This window comes from Esox lucius, chromosome 8, assembly GCF_011004845.1.
Source record: "Esox lucius isolate fEsoLuc1 chromosome 8, fEsoLuc1.pri, whole genome shotgun sequence".
In the NCBI taxonomy this organism is placed as follows: domain Eukaryota; kingdom Metazoa; phylum Chordata; class Actinopteri; order Esociformes; family Esocidae; genus Esox; species Esox lucius.
In genome coordinates this window covers 7,004,801-7,029,370 of record NC_047576.1, presented here as the reverse complement: position 1 = coordinate 7,029,370, position 24,570 = coordinate 7,004,801, and the positions used below count along the sequence as shown (strand labels likewise).

The 24,570-nt window shown below is 44.4% G+C and overlaps 2 protein-coding genes across 8 annotated transcripts in view; both read left to right on the top strand.

The window, feature by feature from the left end:
* Positions 1 to 65: 65 nt before the first annotated feature.
* On the top strand, positions 66 to 15,145 carry kif14 (kinesin family member 14). 3 transcript variants are annotated; one of them, XM_010895988.4, is made up of 29 exons: positions 66 to 128; positions 738 to 1,986; positions 2,255 to 2,509; positions 2,678 to 2,765; positions 3,713 to 3,811; positions 3,957 to 4,009; positions 4,119 to 4,149; positions 4,326 to 4,433; positions 4,565 to 4,681; positions 4,768 to 4,886; positions 5,380 to 5,552; positions 5,963 to 6,110; positions 6,341 to 6,404; positions 6,560 to 6,744; positions 7,039 to 7,141; positions 7,246 to 7,403; positions 7,541 to 7,688; positions 8,111 to 8,402; positions 8,620 to 8,713; positions 8,840 to 8,975; positions 9,241 to 9,344; positions 10,174 to 10,277; positions 10,367 to 10,597; positions 10,904 to 11,091; positions 11,892 to 12,044; positions 12,353 to 12,475; positions 13,098 to 13,184; positions 13,628 to 13,769; positions 14,104 to 15,145. In XM_010895988.4, exons 2-29 carry the CDS (start codon positions 1,709 to 1,711, stop codon positions 14,487 to 14,489), a joined length of 4,167 nt encoding a protein of 1,388 aa, XP_010894290.2. In that variant the 5' UTR covers positions 66 to 128; positions 738 to 1,708; the 3' UTR covers positions 14,490 to 15,145. The 3 variants fall into 3 exon arrangements, with proteins under 3 accessions (XP_010894290.2, XP_034149515.1, XP_034149514.1); XM_034293624.1 differs by having other exon boundaries at positions 6,488 to 6,744; positions 13,098 to 13,172; XM_034293623.1 differs by having other exon boundaries at positions 6,488 to 6,744.
* A 142-nt stretch (positions 15,146 to 15,287) lies between these two features.
* Positions 15,288 to 24,570, top strand: part of LOC105025374 (adhesion G-protein coupled receptor D2) — an 86,305-nt gene continuing 77,022 nt past the window's right edge. For 2 of the 5 annotated variants that reach the window (XM_020048830.3, XM_020048832.2), the window contains exons 1-9: positions 15,288 to 15,534; positions 15,646 to 15,721; positions 15,930 to 15,954; positions 16,302 to 16,535; positions 16,866 to 17,504; positions 21,563 to 21,739; positions 22,076 to 22,149; positions 22,876 to 23,181; positions 23,547 to 23,658. In XM_020048830.3, coding sequence (XP_019904389.2) covers positions 15,686 to 15,721; positions 15,930 to 15,954; positions 16,302 to 16,535; positions 16,866 to 17,504; positions 21,563 to 21,739; positions 22,076 to 22,149; positions 22,876 to 23,181; positions 23,547 to 23,658 — 1,603 coding nt within the window. In that variant the 5' untranslated portion in view covers positions 15,288 to 15,534; positions 15,646 to 15,685. The remainder of the gene's footprint in view (positions 15,535 to 15,645; positions 15,722 to 15,929; positions 15,955 to 16,301; positions 16,536 to 16,865; positions 17,505 to 21,562; positions 21,740 to 22,075; positions 22,150 to 22,875; positions 23,182 to 23,546; positions 23,659 to 24,570) is intronic. The other 3 variants (XM_020048831.3, XM_020048833.3, XM_020048834.3) reach the window with 3 other exon arrangements.

The window sequence follows — 24,570 nt, the reverse complement described above, 5'->3', positions numbered from 1 at the left end:
CCTTTCAAACTTATGGTTTGGATTTTTATAAAGTGACGTAATTTCGTTCTAGCCAATAGCAGACCGCAGGCAGTTTGAAATCGACGCGGGGCAGAAGCGGAAGAGAAATATACCAAGACAGTGCAATGGTAAACAAACAAAATGAGTTAAATATGTTTTGAAAATCGAATGCAAAATGTTATGTTTATGGACGTCTGGGATGTGTGTGTAATGTTTAAAACGTAAACTCGAATATCGTGCTACGGCCTAACTATGTTAGTTAGCACTCAAACCGCTATGTTTTGATGTAAGCAGTTGTAAGTTAGGCAAATATTTAAGTCTAACTTGGTTTTAGTAAACTTATAAAAACAAAAGATATTGACAAAAAGCTCCGCTATGTTATGGCTAGCTTGAACGTACACATGGCATTTGGAGGTACCGTAGCTAAAATATTCATTGTTTTATAGTAAGAATAATGCAATTACTGGGGTAATATATGCTACTGTACCGCAAATGTACAGTAAATTAATTCTATTACAGTATAATATGTTGGCTACCTCAAAACATCCATCGTGTGTACATTAAGATAGCTTGACCAATTACAATTCAGTTCAGACTAAATAATAGCTGACTACATGAATACTTCTGTCACAAAATGGGTTGCAGAATAAGATGCCACCAGCAAACTACTCACTGTACACGCATACATTGTTTACATGTCTGAATGATCAATAAATCTAACTTAAAACTTTTTGCAGCGGAACATATGACATTTCCTAGATTTTTTTCAACGGACGACGTTGGAATCTTTGGAAAACCTTTTTCTCATTGAATTGACTACGGGTTTTAATAAATGTTTAACGACAACATTTACAAAACTACAGCTTGACAGAAAACATGTCTTTATACTCTATCCCCTTGAAAAAGCACACCGCTTTTTATGACCAGTTCGTGGCACCAAGGGTTCCTAACACGAAAGAACGAAAATCGAAGAGAAGCTTGGAGGAAGTTGCGCAAGAAACGACCAAAGGGGGCGATTCGAGTTCATTGGATAAATCCAAGATGATAAACACGACATATGTTGTCTCTGCCTTGTCAAAAAGTGGAGGTCAGAGGAATGGCTCACCAGCTCCTGGCAGACTCACTCTTCAGAGAAGAAAAACGGGTGCAAACCGCGACAAAACGATGAGTGAAAACACCATGGAAATCACTGAGAATGGCACACCTGTGGTCGAGAAAAGACTGACTTTGCAACGCAGAAACCGGACAGGCTCAATTGACAAAAGTGCAGGTTGTGACATCAGTAAAGCCACAGAGGGGTCGAGACAACATTGGGTCAGCGGCACTGACCCTCATCAGTCCAAAGTGCTCTCTGAATCAAACCCACGAACGCCTGGAAGTGCAGGTGTATTGCGGTCATTCAGTCTGAGGGAAACGACATCTAAAAGTAAACCAGGGGAAGTTGTTTCTCTTTTAAACAAACCTACTAAAGGATTAGAAAGATTTGCATCTAGATTTGCAGCAAAACCGCTATCAGTACCTGGCAAATTTGAGGTCACAATACCAGAGGACCAGACAAAAACTTTTTCAACACCCACGAAAAAAAACACAGTTCGGGAAAATAACAGCAAAGAAAGATGCTTTTGAAAGGCTGGCTGGGAAAGTGGCCCCAAAGGGGATTGCAGTAAAATCGGCAAGCCTGGAGAGGCCAAAGACCACCGCACATGTCATGGTGGAGGCGGCAAAACCTGTTCCCACTCCTCGTTTTAACAAGTTTCCGGTCCGCAGTCAAACAACAAACGTGACCTCTACCCTGACCTCAGGGCAGGTGAGAAATAACGTTATCAATAGCGACTTGAGCGCGGGCAGGTCCTCGACTCTGGCACCTGCTGTCTCCACAGAGCCTTTGGTCCAACCAAGTACAATACAGAAGCGGGAACCAGAAACCCTAAAGATGGAGAACAGTGCAGTTACAGTTGCCGTCCGAGTGAGGCCATTCAATACCAGGTAAAACCCATGTGGTCACAATATTTTTTTGTTCATTTGAAAACATTTCAACCCTAACCACTCTGATTACATTTGCATTTTTTGGCATGACTAAAGTATTGTTCTCATTAGCAATGCCAAACAATACAAATGTAGTAGTTTTGTAGTTCTGGAAAGAACTACACAATTATTTCCAGTGCCAGCTTGTTTTTTTAAAATAAATATCTATACATAGTGATGCTAATAAACAAACAACTTAAGGAAATCTCCACTTTTCACTCCTATTTAGGGAGAAAACAGAGAAAGCCTTACAGGTGATCTTAATGAATAACCAGGAGACTGTGGTTCACCATCCAGACACTAAACAGAGGCACTGCTTCACGTATGACTTCTCCTTCTGCTCGGTTGACGAAAGCAACCCGGGCTTTGCCAGTCAGCAGAAGGTGTATGAGGAAGTGGCCAAGCCTCTTCTCGAGAGGGCCTTCGAGGGGTTTAACATCTGTCTGTTTGCGTATGGACAGACTGGTTCCGGGAAGTCTTACACGTACGTCTCTTTCCATCTCTTGCATTTTGTCCAGCAAACTGATGTAAGAAACGCTCCTTGTTTTTGCATTCGGTCAAATGAAAACCTTTTCCCGAGGTGAGTAAAGTTGGCAGTTATTAGGTAAATGTTGTCATTTCTGATCCATTGGATTCTGTCTTGTTTCTGCAGTATGATGGGTTTTGGGGAGGAGGCGGGCGTAACTCCTAGATTCTGTGTGGAACTGTTCTCTAGACTGTCTGCAGTGGAAAATAAGGAGGTATTTATTTATTTATTATTAATTCCAATACATTTTTGATTCCGTCAAACCTTAGGGCTAACGTTTAATAAAGTTTAAGCATCAGCCAGTAGTTATTTTCAAGCCGTTATTTTACCAGGTTAGTATGACCGAGTATGATTCTCATTTCAGTAAAAAGGTAGGTAGGTGATTGTCTTGCTGGTTATTCACATTTGTGCCTCAGGGGATTTGATCTACTACCTTTTGGTTAGTGCTCATCAGCTCTAATCCTTGTGCTATGCACACGGCTGCAGTATTTCAATGCCTCACCTGCTGTTAGTGTCCTGTAACAAACATCAAACAATTTCTCATCAGTGTCTTTGGCGTGTGTTATTAGCCTTCAGGAACTTGTCAAGTCCGTGTTTTTGTACCACGGTAACCGGAGGTGGTCTGGTGAGGATTTCCTGGTTGGAAGAGCAGTGTTGAGAATGCCGCAGGGCCTGTGAGGGAAGCTTGCCACAACCTGAAACTCTTCTGAATCTGTTGGTAGTCATTGTGCCAGGGAAGGGCAGAAGATACAACTGGATATAATGAAACTGAGGAAGAGAGAAACTATTTTTAAAAAAATAGGGCAAAATGTTTTATATTGACCTCTTCAGAAGAATATTTTTTTTTTTTTTTATTGTGAAGTGGAACTAAATTGGGAATATTATGGAATGAAAATGGCTAATGCGTAACCTTTTATCATGAGCCTCTACATTAATCAACATTTTATAAAGGCTCTTTTCACATAATGAGATGTCACAAAGTGCTTGTAAAGCCTAATACCGCCAAAAAAGCAAGTGACAGCAAGATATTGGTTTTACTTCAACGGTTTTAATTGGCTGATTTTTAAACTTGTTCTGATGTCTCCCTAATATGGGGTCCAGTGTTTTCCGTTTGTGTTTTGTGGGCATTGGGAAGACTTGTTCAAGAGAAATTTATCACAGGTGACATGCCAGCTGGAGATGAGCTACTTCGAGGTCTACAACGAGAAAATCCACGACCTGCTTGTGGCCCGAGATGAACAAAACTACAAGATGCTGCCAGTGAGTAGAACTGTCAAAACAGACCATACCTGAACCAAAATGTAGTGTTGCAGTTATGTTTTCAGTCAACATTTTCTTGAATGCTGTTAATAATGACCAATAATTATTAATAATAATAATGATGACCAAACCTGTCCTTTTTAAGCTACGGGTGAGGGAACATCCAGTCGACGGTCCTTACGTGGCTGAACTGTCCACGTGAGCAAACCTGTTATTTCCATTTTCAATATTCAACACTTTTTCACTTTAATGATGAAGTGCTGGTGTTGGGTATTTGCTTAACTACCGATTGTATGTTTGCCCTCAGGAACGTGGTGAGCTCCTATGCAGACATTCAGGTGAGTGGGGTTTGGTCACCAAACACTGTCAAAATTTGCCATTTGATATTACTTATTTCTCAACACTCCGGAACGTTGCGTCCCACCTGAATGCTCCCCGTAGCCAGCTGCTATCACCCAATTGAACAACTCGGTAGGAAAGTCTTTGTAAATTCTCTCTGCCCGTTTGCACCAAGGTCTGGCTGGAGCTTGGAAACAGGCAGCGGGCCACGGCCGCCACCGGCATGAATGACAAGAGTTCCCGATCCCACTCGGTCTTCACACTGGTTCTGACCCAGACCAAGGTGAGCTTCCCATCTCTCATTTCTCCATTTGTTAGCGTATGTGTTTATAAGTGGTTTCCGCTAGCACCATCTGCATTGAAACTGAAATGATAACTCCCCCCGTGCGCATGTCTGTCTGCCTGTGTGTCTAGACTGAGCTTGTGGAGGGTGAGGAACATGTCCACAGGATCACCAGTAGGATCAACCTGGTGGACCTGGCGGGCAGCGAGCGCAGCTCCTCGGCCCAGACCAGCGGAGACCGCCTCAGGGTAAGACCCGCTGGACCTCGGCACCGCTCGCTCTGTACAGCAGCACAACTGGTCCTTTACTGTGTCCCGTTTTCCCTGTGAACCAGGAGGGTGCAAGCATCAACAAGTCCCTGCTGACCTTGGGGAAGGTGATCTCAGCCCTGTCAGAGCAGGTCCAGACCAGGAGGAAGATCTTCATCCCCTACAGAGACTCAGTGCTCACATGGTGGGTCACTCACTCAGCAAATGACTGAACATGTTCATTCCTGTTGTGGAGACTCAACCATGGTAAACCTCGCTGGCTCTCAGTCCTGGGTCCCGGGGATACAAAAGAGAGAAACTCGTCATGAAGCTTTGATCTTAATGTGGCATGTAGTGCCACGACAAAAGTGAAAATGTGCACCCTTTTAGGTTCTCAGCCAGGATTGAGAACCACCGGATTTCACTCATTGGAATTGACAGTGTTACTATTAAAACTCTGGACCGCAGTGGTTGTGGGGGGGCGGAGTAGTAATGGTTTCGTTGGCAAAGAACTAGACCTGCTCAAGATGTCCTATTGGAATTAGGAGAAAGTATCTGAAGTTTCAAAGTATCTGAATTTTAGTGGCGTGCTAAGAAGAACGGTCATCCTTTGCTGTCAGTCTGCTGACCGTCAGACATTCTGCCGACGTGTCCCAAGGGGGCTTTTGAAAGAGGTTGTATGTGTGCTCCGTGTCCAGGCTGTTGAAGGAGAGCCTGGGCGGCAACTCGAAGACAGCCATGATCGCCACCCTCAGCCCGGCCGGCAGCAGTGTGGAGGAGAGCCTGAGCACGCTGCGCTACGCCCAGCAGGCCCGCATGATCGTCAACGTGGCCAAGGTCAACGAGGACACCAACGCCAAGCTCATCAGAGGTCAGCCTCGTCCTCCTCCTCTCTCCCTCTTTACATCCATCTGTCTATCTGTCCATCCATCACCTGGTTCAATTAGGCGGGCCCGGCGCTAACCTTGCCTTCGGGCCATATTTATGCACTGTTACATCATGCTGGGGCTAACTGAACTGTCAGAGTTATTATTCAAAGGAGATTACTGCGCCGCAGTTCCTGATCTTTGACTCCAGGGGGAGCTCTTGCAACAGCTTTTATTGACATGGGAAGGAGAAACCGTGCAATTATTGAGACCATCTGCCTTTAGTGGTTTAGCTTGCAGGGCCTGTTGCGAGAATAGCTATAGTGGTTATGAGCAAAAGTTAATGAAAAGGCATCACACTTTTCTTGTTTTGGCGGCAATTTAACAAAATATCACGTATTTTTTTTGTTATTAGAGCTGAAAGCTGAGGTGGAGAAGCTGCGAGCAGCTCAGATGAGCTCTCAGGGCATCGAGCCGGAGAAAATGCAGCTGTTCCAGCAGGAGATCTTGGCTCTGAAGAACCAGCTCTCACAGCAAGAGAGGGACATGGCCGAGGCCCATAGGTAACCACTGAATACCCTCCAACTAACCGCCACCTAGCCTCCGCTAACCGCCACCTAGCCTCCGCTAACCGCCACCTAGCCTCCGCTAACCGCCACCTAGCCTCCGCTAACCGCCACCTAACCTCTACACATCTTAGGCGCTGGTCCCAGACAGGGTCAGTGTGGTATGTAGCAAATGTGAAAACTGTTTAAGTTTCAAATTGAACTTGGATCCCTCTACCTGTTGACAGAGCGTGGAGAGAAAAACTGGAGCAGGCTGAGAAACGTAAACGCGAAGAAACCAAAGAATTGCAGGTCAGTTTAAGTTAAAATAAACATTTACCATATGCTTTATAACCAGTGCAATGTGTCAATTCACCCTAACATTTCTTTGGCAGATTTCTGAAAATCATAACCCACTCCTGTTCCAATTCGCTTACCCCCACCACGCCTGCGTGTCTCCCTTGCAGAAAGCGGGCATCGCCTTTAAGGTGGACAACCGCCTGCCCAACCTGGTGAACCTGAACGAGGATCCGCAGCTGTCGGAGATGCTATTATACATGATTAAGGAGGGACAGACGAAGGTCGGCCAGAACAAGCCTGAATCCGCCCATGACATCCAGCTGTCTGGAGCCCTTATCGCCGACCGCCACTGGTGAGGGGGGGGCCACCCACACTGGGGATTTTAAAGAGGCTTTTTAATAACGGGAACAGACTGAGTGTCTTGAAGCAGTCTCATCACTAATCTCTGTCTGTTGCTGACTGTTTTTTATTATTTTATTCATATTTCTTTGATGGGAAGCGTTCCCTTTCTTGGAGTGTAATTCTGTTGTCGTTCTTGACGTGTCTCAGCTTATTTCACTTTGATTGGAGACCCACCTTTTAATGTAATTCTTACATGTTTTAGTTTGCTTCTGTCTATAAAATAAACACAAACTTTTTTTTCCAGCGTTATTTCCAATACAAACGGCGAAGTCAGAATCACCCCTATGGAAAATGCCAAGACCTTTGTCAATGGCAACCTTATCTCAACGATCACCGTCATACATCATGTACGTTTGGTCTACACATAAAAAAAGAAGAAATAAACGAGTGTATTGAAAACCAAGTTTAATCATAAATCTAACATTTTGGTGGGTCTTTCTGTGGTTTCTAGGGCGATCGGGTGATCTTGGGAGGAGACCACTACTTCCGCTTCAACCACCCAACAGAGGTGCAATCTGGGAAACGGGCGTCGTGCTGGACGGGAGCTGGCGATGGGCAGAAGGACTTTGAGTTTGCCAAAAATGAGCTGCTCTCTGCACAAAGAGCACAGTGAGTCACCCCCAAGACCAGGATTTCGACAGTATTTCCTTACTATTCAGTTGAAAGAATTTCCCATATGAAAAGATGACAGTCAGTCTTCCTGAAATGTGTTTGTGTAACTAGACAGAAATCTTGTTTCCACCTAGACTTGAAGAGGAGATTGAGGATGCCCGTTTGAAAGCAAAAGAGGAAATGATGCACGGGATCCAGGTGGCCAAGGAGATGGCACAGAAGGAGCTCTCTGACCAGAAGTCCCAGTACGAGAATCGGATCAGAGCCCTGGAGAGAGAACTGGTATTAATGAATGAGCATGTGGTTAACCAGTGAATGAACACCAGACCTAATGAACTGCACTAACCGTGGTTGTGTCACACACACACAGAGCTAGTAGGGGTCGCGCGGAGTGCCATCCTGACCCACACTGTACCCAGAATGCCTAAATACTAGCTGGGCCACTGCTGCTCAGCACGCCACTGCTGTCACTTCAGGGAGTTAACAGAAATTCCAATTCATGTATTAAAAAAGGGGCAGCTGTTTAAATGGCTTTATCAGTAGAACAGAGAAAATAGCTATGTTGAAGAAAAAGTATGGATTTAAAAATTCAGATGACTTCCTGAATGGGGTGGATTTGAATTTACCCACTAGCTGTCTCTGTAGTAACAGGTGTCAGTGCTTCCACTCACTGACCGGCAGGGCTCTTCTCCCCCAACCCCCAGGAGGAGGAGACTGAGAGGAAGAGGCTCCAGGAGTTGGACCAGCGGAGGGTTGCCTCCAAGGTGGAAGAGCTGCAGTCGGCCAAGCTGGAACTGGAGCAGGAGGTGGATGCCCAGAAAAGGAGGCTCCGGCTCTACGCGGAGACCCAGGCCACGCGGCAAGCCATGACTGACCACGGGATCCGGCAGGCCAAGGTGGTGGAGGCCTTGGAGGCTGAGAAGATGAAGATCAGCAAAGATCTGGAGGAGATGCAGAAAAAAATGGCTCTGAAAGGAAGCCAGACGCTGAAAAATGGTAAACAGTTTTTCATTTTCTTTTTGGTAGGGTTAGTTTTCTAGTAAACACAATGTAAACTACGTGTCCAATAAGGAACTTCTGTCATCACAAAGCATTTCTGCAAGAACCTCAAGCTCACACGAGAGGGAAATGCCCAATTAAACTAAACAGTAAATGGCTTGGGTGGTTCATCTTCATTTACCCATCAACTTCAGTTACTGTTCCGTTGTCTCAGTCCCTCCACAGTGGGACGCTATGAAGTTGTCTCTGATGATCGAGGAGGCCAACAAGATCAGCGCCAAACTCAGGAAGAACACAGTTTTCAGCAGGTATGAGAGGAGGCCATCTTCTAACACCTCAGTCATACGCTGTACTCTGGCAGGATGTGATTCCACCCTCCGCTTGGAATCGCGTGCATTGCAGATTCCTTCTTGACGTTGCCTTTTGTTTTTTAGACATGAGGGGTCTGAGAAGGAGGATGTGGAGGGAGAACTGCAGGTCCGGGTTCAGAACACCAAACTGGGCATTTCCACCTTCTGGACACTGGAAAAATTCCAGAGCAGCATGGCAGCCATGAGGGAACTCACCCAGGTCCATTGTTTTGTCCCTCCATTAAACACAAATGAACATTTACCGTCTGAGAGCTGTTTTTGTTGAAATGTGGATGCACTGTCAACTTTATAATAGTTCAAATAAAAAACACATCCCGAGGAACCATACGCTCGGATGCATTTTGCTGTTAATTTACAATATGCTTGCATGCATAAAAGGGATGCCCTACATTCTTGTCGTTTCTCGGCAGGCTGATCTGCTACGAGGGAAGTTAACAAACCGGTCATTTGTTCTCCTTTCACAGGGGGACAGCCGCACCTCTAAAGATGATGACGTGTTTTATGACCCCAACGATGAGTGGGAGCAGGATATCTCCTCCTCAAACGCCTCTTCGTTTTCACGCAGGAGGTAATTTTCCTCCGCTGTTCCAAATGGCACCCAGTTCCCTGCATAGAGGGGCCATTTTAACCAGGGTTCATATGTTCTGGTCCACAATTGTGCCCCTTTTAGGTAATTGTGTGCCATTTTGGACCCCCCCCCCCCCTTGTTGCCTGTTAACCCAAAAGTTGGAACTAAGTCCAGTGTGGTAAACCATGTTTTGGAGCTGACTGTAGATCAAACATGGAAAACCCTAAAGCGTGTAACATGTGGAACTCTTTGGAATATTTTTGTTAAGCACTCGTTGATACTACCACTCTGTCGATTTTACCGCTGGGAATGTCCTAGAAGTTCAATGTGGAATTTTTCTTCACCTCAGTGTACAGTAACTGAACTGAGATTGGGTCTTCTGGTACCTCCAGTTTTAATAATTTCATGCCTGTAGGTCTGAGAACAAATGTTTTTTTTATATATTTTTGGGAAAGGCCAGTGTTCAAATGAAACGTAGGAGCTGTCCCTCTATGGCTGGTGCCTCTCCTGAACGCTTCTCCCAGGAGACCCTGCCTGAACACCCCTGGGAGACCCAGCCTGTTTCTGGACATCTGTCTATGTCTGCCAGTAATGTTAAATGCACATGGAGAATCAAGGTGCAACCTGGATGCGCACACATCCTGTCGACAGTGTTTAGAACAGTTATGGATTGTGGCCTCTGTCTTTTCTAACATGCTACTCCTTGTCTTTGAGTGGAATGTAATAGCTGAACAGACGACACCTGTGCTATCCCGCAACTTTCCTGAGACCGTACAATTTGACTTTGACTTTTTTAAGTTTGAGACAAAGCTGTTGTTTGTCTTTCTAGGAGTAGAAGCCTGTTGAAGAGCAGGAGGATTTCTGGTCGTCTCTACGAAATCAGAGTGCACCCGATTCAGAGCCTTCACAGCAACAACTCCTCACAGTCTTCTGGTAGGTTTGTGTGTCTTCTGGACACTTTTTAAAAATGGAGCCCAATTTTGTTCACATCAGATTTTCACAAATTTCTGTCGCCCTTTCAGGTCTGATGGGTGTGGCCAAGCCACCCTCTGTGCACCCGAGCTCGTCAGTCTCCGCCCTGCCAGGGGTTTGCAAAGATCTGATTGGCCACACCGTGGACCAGCTGCGTGTGGGTCACAGCTACGAGGAGACCATGGCAGACCGGCTGATCCGTGACTTGTTTTGTATATACTCGGCTGTGACCGCCATCTCTGGCCTGTACGACAGCATGAATGACGACAGCCAGGACAGCGGTGTGTCTGCAACTCTGAATGTGTCTTTCTCAATTAACGATGTGCGCTCGGTCTTGGCTGCACCAGGGATTGCAGGTTCAATTCTTGTGTCGGCCTCATACATTCTGATGGGTCATGGTTCTCCTTTGCTTTTGCTCCATGTCCGACGAAACATGACCCACACAGCTCACAGTTGAGGAGTCTGGATGCACCGCTAATTTATGGGGAAACAAATTGACATGTTGTTGTTGAAGCACAGCTCTTGGGACTGCGGCTCACAGTTCAACCAGCCGTTTAACCGGCTCTCTGTCCCGTGTCTTCCCCCAGTGTTTGTGTTGGAGCCTGAAGCCCAGCGGCAGCTGATCAAGGCCACCTCGGCCATCGAGAGAGCCGTGTTCATCACTCTGCAGTGGGTGGCTGCAGTCAAACCCAGAGCCGGTCCCCTCTACACCAACACAGAGGAGCTCAAGACCCAAGTCAGGAGAATGGGTGGCTACTTTCAGCTTCTCATCCAGGTTCATGTTGATTCATTTGTTTGGAGTTTTACATTTTGAGTTTTTAAGACCCAGCGAACACCGCCTTAGTGTTTATGAAGCCGGCAGGCTAGGGTACAATGGCCGTAGCATGTAAAACGTTCCCACCCACTGGAAGATGGTCCCTGCGCAGATTGATATTCACTGGTTGTTCACTGGCTAAACACACGTAAAGGAGAAACCTTTTCGATTCCGTGTTGACACCTTACCGACTCATCGAAATTCCCCTCTGTGATTGACAGGTCTTAGCTTTGAGCTGTTTGAGTGGGTGTATGGAGATGGGTGATCGTTGGGGAATTCTCAACCTTGAGCTCAGAGTCTGACATAAATATGTGTGTATAAGCGTGGAAAATCAAACCATCCTAACCAGTACCGGCAATGTACATATTTAAACCTTATGCAACACCCCCCAACCCCCTCTGTCACACTTCAATATTTATTCAAGTTATTAAACTTTCCCCCCGCTGAGTCATTTAGGTATTGATTCAAATATGACTTTGTGTTGTTTGACATCGTGTGTGTAAAATCTGGATTTTCGTCATAGTGATTTTCTTCTCAAAGTACCTGATCCTAATTTTCACAATTTTTGCATGGCTTTTGTCTTCTGGTGTGGGATTGTGCTTCTGAAAAATAGGAAAATTGTGTTTCTGAGTGACAACCACCTAGCAGACAACAGCCCTTACCGAGGGTTTTAAACCAAACCCCCTTCTACCTGACTGCTTACATATTTCATTTAATTAGCAGATTATTAATTGGACAGCGTTTTCCTTTGTGGTCCTTAGGGCTGCGACTCTGAGATCTCCTCCATGGTGACTGAAGCCCTCAGGAAGAGTGGTAAGTGTCTGGACATGGCCCTGAGGGTCACCAGCCACTTGGCCGCGCTGACGGACACCCAGATCCACCTGACCGAGCTGGGCACCGAGGCAGCCTGCAAGGTAACAGTACCACCACACAGTCTCCGTACCACCACACTCTGTCTGTCTTACTGTGTAACAGACGGTCCATGTGGTCTTCTAATAACAGTAATGTAAATAAGGGTGAGTGCGAATACAGTGTTTGGACATGTTGGGTGTGTGTTTGGAGTGAGGGCCTTCTAACCCCACCGGACCTCATTACTGACCACACGTTTGGTTCTTTACAGCTTGTGACTAGACTGTCTAAAGATCTTTTTTCTCAAGATCTGATTGTTCTCAGTCCTTTTTGTTAAAGGTCGTGTTCAGTGTGGTTCTCCTTGTCTCTCTAGCTGTCAGTGAGCCTGTCTCTGTTTGAGGGGACATGTAGAGGTGTTCAGTCCCTCCTGGATGAAGGCCTGGCGATCTCCAATGAGATGCTGAGAGATGCCCAACTGGCCTACCCCAGGACGACGGCAAGTTCCTCCCGAATTCACTCTCTGTGACTTGTGCTTTTGTAGTTGTTTTGAAATACTTTGAACTGTGTGCTTGATATTTTGTTATCTGTGAAAACTCTTGCCTTTCATGAAAGAACACACACACTTGAATGGGCTTTTCCACTCATGTATTACTTTTTTACTTATTTTTTTATTTTATTGATAAAAACTAAAAGAGAGGTATTAGGAGATAGGTGTGCTAGAATGGCTATGGGCTAATTTTAACCCATGTTCACATTGGAACATGTTTACCAGAGGCTGCAGAGTTATCATTCTGTCTCTCTGTCTCAGTACCAAATCTATCACATAAAGCTTTTTTTACATGAGCAGTTGTCACAGAGTGCTTCTACAGACACCGAGCTGTATTAGACAGGAAGTGATTTAAAAATCAAATGAGACCACGTGTGACTGAAATCACATTAGTGAATGTAAGTTACTCTGGATAAGAGCATCTGTGATATTTTTGTATTTTTTTTTGTAATTTATTTACAGCCATTACAACCTGAAAGGATTTTCAAAGCATTACAATTATATTCCAGAGTTTGTTACCTCTGGATCTTCTATTTTGTCTTCAACATGTCCTCTCCCCCGTAACCCATAGGCTTTACAGAGCCTCAAGTCGAAGGCGGTTGACCTGTCCTGCGCTCTCCAGAGATACATCCGCAGCCACGTGACGGTAAGCGCCGAGGTAACCCTCACAAAACCCTGCCGCCGGTGGGCTTCCTGTCACCGGCTTAAACGCTCCAAATGAATAGCCCCTCCCACACAGCCGGCCCGTCAAAAGGTGTGAATCTGCTTTTATGGTTCCAGTAAAAGCCTATCGCGGGACCTTATCGCCACAGTCTCACGTTGGGCTGGTCGTTTAGGTTATGGATGTGTTGAATGAAGTCCCATCAGTCACCTTAACGCGCTTGTTTGCTGTTATCTTCCGTGCACAAACTAGAGCCTTTGTTAGCGTCGATCATCGGCCGCGCGCCAGCCGGTTGGTGCAAAGGAGGGGATTTCTTTTTCTCTTTTTGCCCCCCCCCCCGATTTCTGTCAAACAAAAGGGGTCGACGGTGAACGTGTTTTCTGATTACATCATCTGTAACGTGCGTGTGCCTGTGCGCGCGCGCGCGTGCGCGTGTGTAGGAGAAAGATGAAGACTCTGAGAAGAGGAGTGAGGACCCTGACAGTTCACACCTGCAAGGAGCAAGGAACACTGCGGCCAAGCTGTTCGAGCTCAACCAGGCCATCAGACAACTCCAAACCACGCTCGCTGTCGCACTCAGAGGTACACACTGACATCAACAAAGGCCCCTTTCCTCAATCATTACCTAAAATGTTTTATTGTTGAACATCTAAGCCTGCATGCATTTGAAAGCTCTGATTGAGGGAGCCCAGTGCTTTAACAGTTTATGGACCCAATGGACTCAGACAGAGGATAATACAGTTAATTAATATCGTTTATGACACTGGCCGTTAGAATAATCACTCATACGTCCACGCTCTCATAATCACCCCCCCCCCCTCCCCAATACACACAGCAGATCCCCCCTGCCTCCCTTCAGTTAGATGTGTATCTTTGTAGAAGTGGATGTCTCATGTACTCTGTTTAATGTGCCCAGGTAAAGTCAATGACTCCAGCCTCAGCCCCTGCCAAGAGACCCTCTCCTCTGCAGCCAAGGCCATAAATGAGATAATTGACGGACTTCCCAGGGGCGGTACTAGTGCCGCCGTAGCCTACTCCAGCCTCCAGTTACCCTGCCTGCAGACGGTTGTGGTGGCCCGGGATGAACTCCACGCTGTGCTGAGGACCCTGGGTAATGCCTTCAACCCCCAGGGCCCCGAGGAAAAGAGGGCTTCTTCTGGCTCCGAGGAGGGGGACAGGACTATCGTGAAAGAGGGGCCCACGGTGGTGTCTGCCACTGAAAGAAACAGAGGAGTCCCTAAGATAGCTTTTTCCCTCCCTTCATCAGGGACCTTGTCTAACGGTGATCCTCAGTGGGTTTGACGTGCATGCCTCTGTATCAGGGTTGAAGTCCGTAGGCATGATTGAGGAAATGTGGAGGTCATGCAATTTGAACTGGTCCAATAAGGAACACTTTCGGTTTCCATTGTTGAATGTTTTGCACCTGATTTATTTTACTTATTTTTCTTGTTTATAGCTAAACAATATTTTTGTCATTAAACAATGTGCACGAATAAACACTTCCCAAATGATAATTATAAAAAATTGCAATGGTTCAATGCCAATGATGAAAAATATTTAGGCTGAATTACGATAGCATCAAAATTCTGACCAAAAACCAGAGGATCCAAAAAACAGGGATTTCTTTACATTTCAACTGTTTTGATAGAAATGTATACAGTCATTGAATTGTACAGCATTTGTGGGTTTGTATCTATTCAGGTAAGGTGTCTTTTTGTAGGCTGTTCATATTCTTGCATTCATTTATTCAGGTGAAGGCAAAACAACTTACCGTCAATATTATAGGTGTTACATACCATAACATAAAGGTTTCATTCAGTTTATCAACTACTATATTTTTGCACTTGAATCTTTGCACAGTTTTGTCTTCTATTATTCAAATAAAACAGTTTTTAGGTTTGATACCCCAAACAATTATGTAATATTGTCAAAGTGAGAACAATAAATTAATTTCTCAACTTCTTGTTGACGTGTGTTTCTTTGTGTTTTTGCCGTTCAGAAATGTTTCGGAAAAAGGTTTGCTTGATTAACTCAGCCGTTCTCGAGCGCCACAAACGGCTCAGTGGGTCGGTTACACCCAGTCTTCTGTCGCGCGCTGAGCCTCTGCTCTTTCATGTGTTCTGTTAGTACGAGGTTCCTTCGAGTCTACAGAGTGTGTATCTAATTGAGACTGTGAGGTTAGAAACATCGCCATAGCGCCTTTTTGTACGTTATTTTGGATGCAATTGTGGCGCCGGTTGGAGAATTGATTAACCTCTCTAAGTCACAGGACGGGTTCCTAGTGTCAATGGAGATGGACTGAAGAACGCTTTAACTTGGGACACCATTGGTTTCTACTCAGCCTCAGGTGGAAACCTTTATGTAATTTAGTCAAACTTTAATGTTAGAATTTCTTGATTTATCTCGACATGTTGCGTGTGATTTGACAGTGTGTTTAATTAGTTTCCCTTATCGATAGACCGAAGTTTATCTTGACACACCCACTTCAATTTCACAGGATGCGTTGGTTTGCAATAATATATACAAATGTGCTTGTAAGTGGATTTTTTAAAAACTTTTCATACAAATACTTTTACATTTCAAATGTTTTAACTTTCACATCACACCTTTTAGAGTAAAATAGTTATTTCTAGAGTAATTTTTATTTAAAATCTAGCTGTCGAAACCTGTAATTTTTCTGTCATTACAAGACACGAAATGTACTGGATGAAATCATGTAACAACTTATCTTTCGTCCCATAGGTTTGGTATCATCACTGTACTTCAGGTAAGTTGTCTTCTACCAGAAGACATTTACAGTTAAATCTTTTGATGAGCACCATGATGAGTGTATGGAATGCAAGGGTAATTACAATTTTATAATCAATTTTTATAATCATAATCTTCCCACTGAGGTCTTCAGTGATGAACATCTGGCCAACAGTCTTAGTTATTAACTGTTAATGTCCGCATGCCGCATTAAAAAACAAATAGGAGCCTTTCTCCTAGTTGATAGTGTTTGTGGTTACTTCCCCTGGTTTAATGTCGTTTTGGCCCTTATTCTTCTGCTCTGAATGGAAACTTATACGGGCGGGAATATGTTAACCCGCTCCTCTCTGTGTGTTCCCTGGTCAGATATGGCGTTCACGGTGGAGACCAGAACCCTGTTCACCTACAATGAGTCTTACTACAAGCACGTGTCCAATAGGATGTCCTGGCACGAGGCCGAGAGCCTGTGTAAGCAGCGCTCTGGGGCTTTAGCCACGGTCTCCAATGTCACAGAGAGACGGGAGCTCACGCTCTTCCTGAAGTCCCAGAACATCACCAAGCCTGTGTGGATCAGCTGGAATGCCGAGACTCATTTAAAGAGTGAGTTCAGTTATTGGACTGTTGGACTGTGTGACTCTTTTATTGATATGTCGGCACCTTCTCGCTCTAACAGCAGGGTCTTTGTGCCTCCAGGAAAATACTGTACACTCAGTAACTATGAAAACATGGCTAATGCATAGAAAATTGGACACTGACGACAAGGTCATTGGCTGCACTATCCCAGCTGTCTAGTGAATAAGTGTTTCCCAAGTGTTTAAAACCACTAAAAGTGGAGTTTGCATTATTTTGTTGTGTCCTTTAAATGTCCACTTCCAAGTTTTGTTACAAATTATACTATTCTGTCACTTTCTATGCCTCTGTCACGGACAGACTCTGCAGAGAACCTTGTCCTGGAGTTTGTCGGGAGATCTGATGTGAAGAATGCTCGCCTGCTACACAGTTTTACCACCATGAGTGCAGTGACTGTGTGTGTCCGTGTCCGCTTCGATCCGACCTGCGATGGCTTCTCCACCATCTTCTCCTATTCCAACCAGTCGCACTTTAATGAGTTCCAGCTCCGTGCCAATCTTACCCTGGGCCATCCAGTCCAGCTGGCACTGGGGGTTCACGGTACCTACGGGCCCTACCAGAATGCCTTCCCCCACAACGGTTTCTGGCACTCAGTGTGTGTGAGCTGGTCATGCGTCGGGCGGTGGGCGCTCTATGCTGATGGCCAGCTGGTCAAACGGGGCGACGAACTCTACAGCGCCAGCCGTTTAGGCTCCAATGGAGTCTTCATCCTGGGACAGTATCAGAAAATGTTTGGCAGCTCATTCCAGAGCATGGAGTCCTTTTCAGGGAGCCTCACACAGCTGCACATTTGGGAGCGGGTGTTGAATGACTGTGAAATCCGCACCATGGAAACAGAGTGTTCACCGGTCCTCTCCGGCCTGGCGTTCAGGTGGAATGCCACAGCCCTGAAAGTGGAGTCCTCCGTGATAAGGCTTTATGGAGATTCGCTGTGTCAAGGTTAGCAGCTTGTGGGTGGATAGGCTTGAGGTGGACTACTGGATCCAGGTTGGGCCCTTCTCTGTCTCCTTAATATCTCTGCCTCTCTTTCTTTAGCCTGACCCTCTTTTTTTTTCTTTTCTCGCTTTCTATTTTCTATCGACCTCTTCTTGTCTCTATCTACTCCTCTCTCTCTCACTCTTTTATTCTCTCATATCTGTCTTCCCTTTCCTCTTTTTCTTCATGTCCCTCTGTCTCTCTTCCTCATTCTGTCTGTCTCACTTCTGTAATATAAGTTCCAGAGGCTCTGTTTTGGAGGTTGTCTCCCCGACAGTTCCCATCATGAATAGGGGTGTCGGTTGCCAAGTTGTAATTGGCAAACTCAACTCAGTAATGGTTGTAAATATTTCATGTGTGCGGTTATTCTGAACACCGCCCTTCAAAACAAACCCCTTTCTCTGACATGGCCGTTCTCTGGGTGTAATGGAGCCTTGTGTGTCTAGGCGCTAGTTGTGTCCGTGTTCCAATCTCTACCCTCTCGACATGACCAGACTTCGTAAAATGTATCTCACTATATACATAGGAAATAGGGTGATTTGGACCACAGCCAAGGAGGACACACTGACAGATGTTCAGCTGTTTCTCTGTTCATCAGAACCAGACGCTGCTGCCCCTTCCGCTTTTTATTGGACCATTCAGGAATGTTGAGTCATTCTGACATTGTGTTAAACTAAACACGATTGTTACACTGGTTCAAACTTATCAGCTTTTTGATTTCCTGAAGAAGGGTGTTCTGGACCCTGTCTAGTGAGTCATGGCCACCACACTTCTGTTTTTGCTTGCTCTTTGAAGTTTGGAAACCTTTCATACATTTTTGACTTGAATTCTTCCAACGCAGTGAAATGCCAATGCTTAAAGCATTAAAAACTCTAAAATTCTTCTGAGATAATTACTTGTCAGTCATTAGCACATTGAACATAACACAGTATCTCACAAAAGTGAGTACACCCCTCACATTTTTGTAAATATTAGATTATATCTTTTCATGTGACAACACTGAAGAAATGACACTTTGCTACAATGTAAAGTAGTGAGTGTACAGCTTGTATAACAGTGTACATTGCTGTCCCCTCAAAATAACTCAACACACAGCCATTAATGTCTAAACTGCTGGCAACAAAAGTGAGTGTATATGTCCAAACTGGGCCCAAAGTGTCAATATGTTGTGTGGCCACCATCATTTTCCAGCACTGCCTTAACCCTATCGGGCATGGAGTTCACCAGAGCTTCACAGGTTCCCACTGGAGTCCTCTTCCATGACGACATCATGGAGCTGGTGGATGTTAGAGACCTTGCGCTCCTCCACCTTCCGTTTGAGGATGCCCCACAGGTTTTAGGTCTGGAGACATAGGTTTTAGGTCTGGAGACATGCTTGGCCAGTCCATCACCTTTACCCTCAGCTTCTTTAGCAAGGCAGTGGTCGCCTTGGAGGTGTGTTTGGCGTCGTTATCATGTTGGAATACTGCCCTGTGGCCCAGTCTCCGCAGGGAGGGAATCATGCTCTTCTTCAGTATTTCACAGTGCATGTTGGCATTCATGGTTCTCTCAATGAACTGAGTGGAACCTGTCCTGTTAAACCGCTGTATGATCTTGGCCACCGTGCTGCAGTTTCAGGGTCTTGGCAATCTTCTTATAGTCTAGGTCATCTTTATGTAGAGCAACAATTATCTTTTTCAGATCCTCAGAGGGTTCTTTGCCATGAGGTGCCATGTTGAACTTCCAGTGACCAGTATGAGAGAGTGTGAGAGCAATGACACCAAATGTTACACACCTGCTCCCCATTCACACCTGAGACCTTGTAACACTAAAGAGTCACATGACACCGGGGAGGGAAAATGGCTAATTGGGCCCAATTTGGACATTTTCACTTAGGGGTGTACTCACTTTTGTTGCCAGTGGTTTGGACATTAATGGCTGTGTGTTGAGTTATTTTGAGGGGACAGCAAATTTACACTGTTATACAAGCTGTACACTCAATACTTTACATTCTAGCAAAGTGTCATTTCTTCAGTGTTGTCACATGAAAAGATTTACTCAAATATTTACAAAAATGAGAGGGGTGTACTCACTTTTGTGAGATACTGTATATAAATGCAATAGGCAGCAATTTCTAAGTTTTGGATTACACTTCAACTTGTTTTATATCCATAGGTCGTAGTTCCTGGATTTCACATTACTGTGAATACAGATATGAATCTGTTGATCACAGGCCCCTCAACAAAAAGGCAGTGTTGTGGATCAGAAAACCAGTATGTATCTTGTGTGGTCACCGTTTGATCATTCCACGGGACGCTTCTCCTTGACATCGAGTTGATCAGGCTGTTAATTGTGGTTGGTAAAATTTTGCCCCACGCCACTGCATTGGCTATGCCAAGTTCCTGGATATTGGTGGGAGCTGAACACGCTGTCTTAGACGTTGCTCCCGAGCGTCCCAAACATGTCTGTTGAGAAGGTGGGCCATGGAAGGACTGGGACATGTTCATTGTCCAGGAATTATCTGCTGATCCTTGCAGCAAAGGCCACGTGTTATCATGCTCAAACGTGATGGCCTCAGGATCTCATAACAGCAACGGTGTTGTCAAGTCGCCATTGATAAAAATACAACTGTGTACAGGTGTTGGTCATATAATTAGAATATCATCAAAAAGTTGATTTATGTCAGTAATTCCATTCAAAAAGTAAAACATGTATATTATATTAATTCATTACACACCGACTGATATATTTCAAATGTTTATTTATTTTAATTGTGATGATTATAACTGACAACTAATGAAATCCCAAATTCAGTATCTTCTGAAAATTAGAATATTACTTAAGACCAATACAAAAAAAGGATTTTCAGAAATGTTGGCCAACTGAAAAGTATGAACATGAAAAGTATGAGCATGTACAGCACTCAATACTTAGTTCGGGCTCCTTTTGGCTAAATTACTGCAGCAATGCAGTGTGGCATGGAGTCGATCATTCTGTGGCACTGCTCAGGTGTTATGAGAGCCCAGGTTGCTCTGATAGCGGCCTTCAGTTCTTCTGCATTGTTGGGTCTGGCGCATCTTCCTCTTCACCATACCCCACAGATTTTCTATAGGGTTAAGGTCAGGCGAGTTTGCTAGCCAATTGAGAACAGGGATACCATGGTCCTTAAACAAGGCACTGGTAGCTTTCATTCAGCCTTCTGAGCCTACCAGTAGGCTAGCAGGCCCCTTCTGACCCATATCTATGAGGTTGATAACCACTGATAACGCCCATTCAATCCAATGATAACATTCGACCCGCCTGCAAAATTCTAATTTTCTGAGATACTGAATTTGGGGTTTTCATTAGTTGTCAGTTATAATCATCAAAATTAAAAGAAATAAACACTCTAAATATATCAGTCCGTGTGGAATGAATGTATACATTATACAAGTTTCACTTTTTGAATGGAATTACTGAAATAAATCCACTTTTTGATGACATTCTAATTATATGACCAGCACCTGTATGTAGCTCACGCCTGCCCAAACCATAACCGCCACCACGTACTCCGTTCAACACAGACATCAACAAACCGCTCGCCCACACAATGTGATCCACCCTGACTGCCTGGTTCCGGTAAAATCAGGAGTTATGCGCGAAGAGCAGACTTCTACAGCATGCCAGTGGCCAACATATGAGAGCATTTGCCCACTTGCCCAAACTGCATGGCAGTCCAGGCCAAGGCTCCGGTGGGAACTTTCCGGAGATTGTTTCTGGTCTTGGGCAGGCATGTCTGTGTTTTTGAGGCCATTTGGATATGCTTGAAACAAATTACTTGAAACAATTATATATTCACATAATTGTAAAACCAGACACAGTGGGGTACTTCAAGCATTTAGTTGAAAGATTGAATACATTTTTATTAATTTTCTGAGTCTTTAGTTGATCCAAACTAAGAATTATCTTCTTGCCCCTTTAGAGTTTTAAAAGCAGTGACACACCTATCTTCATAGCTGGAGAACATCTACTAACTATCTATCATGTTTTTCTTTCACTTCTAGTGACCTCTCCAATTAACAGAAATGAGTCGGACAGCCAGTTTCTCTACCACAACTTCTCCCCTGAGGTTTCCTATGAGCCCCAGGCCAGGAACTGTGTCACCTTTGACCCCCTGAATGGAATCTATGGTCTGGATGATTGTGGCAGGCAAAGAGGGGCCGTCTGCCAGTTTGACAAAAGTAATCTAACACTGACTTGTGTCCTGAAAACACCTACTTATGTGTAACACACACACACACACACGCACATCTGATATTACATCACAAGAGACCCTGGGACAAGACCTACAAGTGGATGACCTGTCCCTGGGCAGGGCCACTCCAGCCTGCTTGTGACACACCCTACAGATGTCTCCCGCAATGTTTTTTCCCTATTCGGGGTGGTCATATATCACTATTTGAACTTCACAGATTGACATCAATGCTATGCAGATTGGTGTATTGTGTTTCCTTGTCTTCAAGGTGCACTAAATGTTGCGGTATATATTATTAATGATTGTATTTATCTTATTTCAGAAGGGTTGGACAGCTTCAGATTTCCCAAGACAGCTCTTTTCACCAAACTGAGTCGGGATCCTCTGGCCAGGACTGTAAGTAGGAGAGCTGGCCCAGTTGTGACAGTCCCTTTCACAGAAGCCCCAATCAGATGCTGCTACGTGTGTCCAGACTGTCCCGTCCACAGGAAGCCAATGGAAGTGGCAGAAGTAACATATGTCTCAGAGTGCTATAGTCTTCCCATTGGGTTCCTGCTCAAATGTAGTGCACTAAATAGTTAATAGGCTGCCATTTGGGACTTCATCTCACACTTCTTAGGATGCATATTTAGGCGGAATGCGAAATAAATACTTCAGTGTGCGAGTTATCCTGTCGTAGTGACGTCACTCTCCAGTTGTGTTCCAGCTAATGTTTCTGCTGTAGAAGGTGCTGCTGTTACACTCTGGTATCAGTCTCTCTCTGTCCGTCTGTTTTCCCTGTTAAATGACTTTATGCGTTTATGTGTATCGGTTTCAATCTGGCTAGTCACAAATGCAGAAAGGTAATAAACACACATGTCCAACTTTGTCAGGTGCAGGACAAAAAAATATAAAAAACGACAGAAGGGAGTCTGCAACTCCGATAATGCCTCAGCAAAGAAATGTAGTGGCATAAAATGCACAGATAGTCTATCTGCATTTTATCTTATTGCATTTCTTTTGTTGGAGTATTACCAAAGTTGTAGTCGCAAAGGCCCCACATGGTGTAACTCCATGTTAGACAGATGTTCCTTGGTCTAGCTGAGGACCTGCAGTTGGGTACATAACTGTTCTCTCACCAAGGTGATGGAGAATATGAGCGTGGACGCATCGTCTCGAAGATACCTGGCGTTGCCGAGCGGACTGACCCAAGTGCTGCTCGAGGTTCTGGAGGCCAGTCCGGCCCTTCTCACATCTGCCGATGTCCTCTACCTCACGGAGAAGATGAAAGTGGGCGCCACCGCGAACACCCCGCTGGTCAGCCGTGCCCAGGGGGGCTCTTCTGCTGTAGAGGTCATGGTCTCCATCACCACCGACTACCTGAAACTCGCCAGTCTCATCCTAAGCCCCAAGATGGCCGCCCAGTGGCTGGATTGGACAGGGCAGCCAGTATGTCTTCAGTGCGCCTTTTTTATACGAGAGTGTATTGTATTGAATGATTTCAATTGGAAAATCTGGCTTGTCGGTTTGCCGAATCTCAATGTTTGCTTTGGGTTTGTGTAGCCGCCAGTGTGTCTGCTATGGGGCTCTGATGCCAGTCTAAAAGAGATCACCTGTGTTTACATTGAACATATAAATGCATGCTATTCTTTTAGTTTAATGTTTGGTAGGAACTCCACCCACAGTTGCTTCTAAATCCCACAATGTTTGGCTTGGGTGAAATGTGACCAGATGAGAACAGACATGTCATATGTTTCCCATGATGTCCTGATCATCATTTTTTGTGTCTGTTTTGACCGGGGCGTTCCATCCAGATGAATGTGGGACCATTCACTGTGGTGGAGAGCATTGACAAACTGACAGAAGCTTTAGCAGATGTGTTGTCTTCAGAGGGGAGAAACTTCACACTCTCAACAGAAAACATTGGTAACTGTATTGTGTTTTTATACAACATTGTTTTGATTCGTTGATGATGCGGAGGTTAGTGGCATCACAAAATGTAATAATTTAATTTATTTGCTTAATAATGGTCTGTTGCGTTGTTGGATAAAAACAAACAAGCAGTGTTAGTTGTTGGCATCAATTTCTTTGTTTAGTGTAATATTAAAAATGTACCTGCTTAAAACAGCTCTTTAAGTTAGGGATTACTTCATCTAATACCCAAAGGAAAATGTGATAAAACCTTTTGTCACATCATAGAGACTCAGAGATTCTCTTGTTTTGCCGAACGTCCGTTAAGGGACTTGGGTTGGATTAATGCTGAATGTTAACTTTATAGGATAAATACTGAACATGTTAACTGTGTAGGATAAATACTGAACATGTTAACTGTGTAGGATAAATACTGAACATGTTAACTGTGTAGGATAAATACTGAACATGTTAACTGTGTAGGATAAATACTGAACATGTTAACTGTGTAGGATAAATACTGAACATGTTAACTATGTAGGATAAATACTGAAAATGTTAACTGTGTAGGATAAATACTGAACATGCTAACTGTGTAGGATAAATACTGAACATGTTAACTGTGTAGGATAAATACTGAACATGTTAACTGTGTAGGATACATGCTGTCACATCAGCCTCTGATTTGGAAATAAGATGTCATGCTAATGCTGTATTTGGTGGATTTTAAATACAAAATATGTCTGGGTGTAAAGGTAATTTAAAAGTAAGACTAAAATAATACATTACGTATCTCGTCTTATTAATTATTTTTCATGTAGCTGTTCACAGATAATTTTAAAGTAATTTCCCGAACACTGATTACAAGTAACCTTGAAAATCATCTGTTGAACGGACAGTGTTTTGACCGTATCCTAGTGTATTGTA

What these genes read in the sequence shown, in the direction of transcription:
- kif14 (XM_034293623.1), top strand. Translation starts at nt 1,709, where the DNA reads ATGGTGGAGGCGGCAAAACCTGTTCCCACTCCTCGTTTTAACAAGTTT. An exon ending in GTGAGGCCATTCAATACCAG is followed by an intron (nt 1,987 to 2,254) that starts GTAAAACCCATG and finishes ACTCCTATTTAG; the next exon opens with GGAGAAAACAGAGAAAGCCT. An exon ending in GAGCCCTGGAGAGAGAACTG is followed by an intron (nt 7,689 to 8,110) that starts GTATTAATGAAT and finishes CCCAACCCCCAG; the next exon opens with GAGGAGGAGACTGAGAGGAA.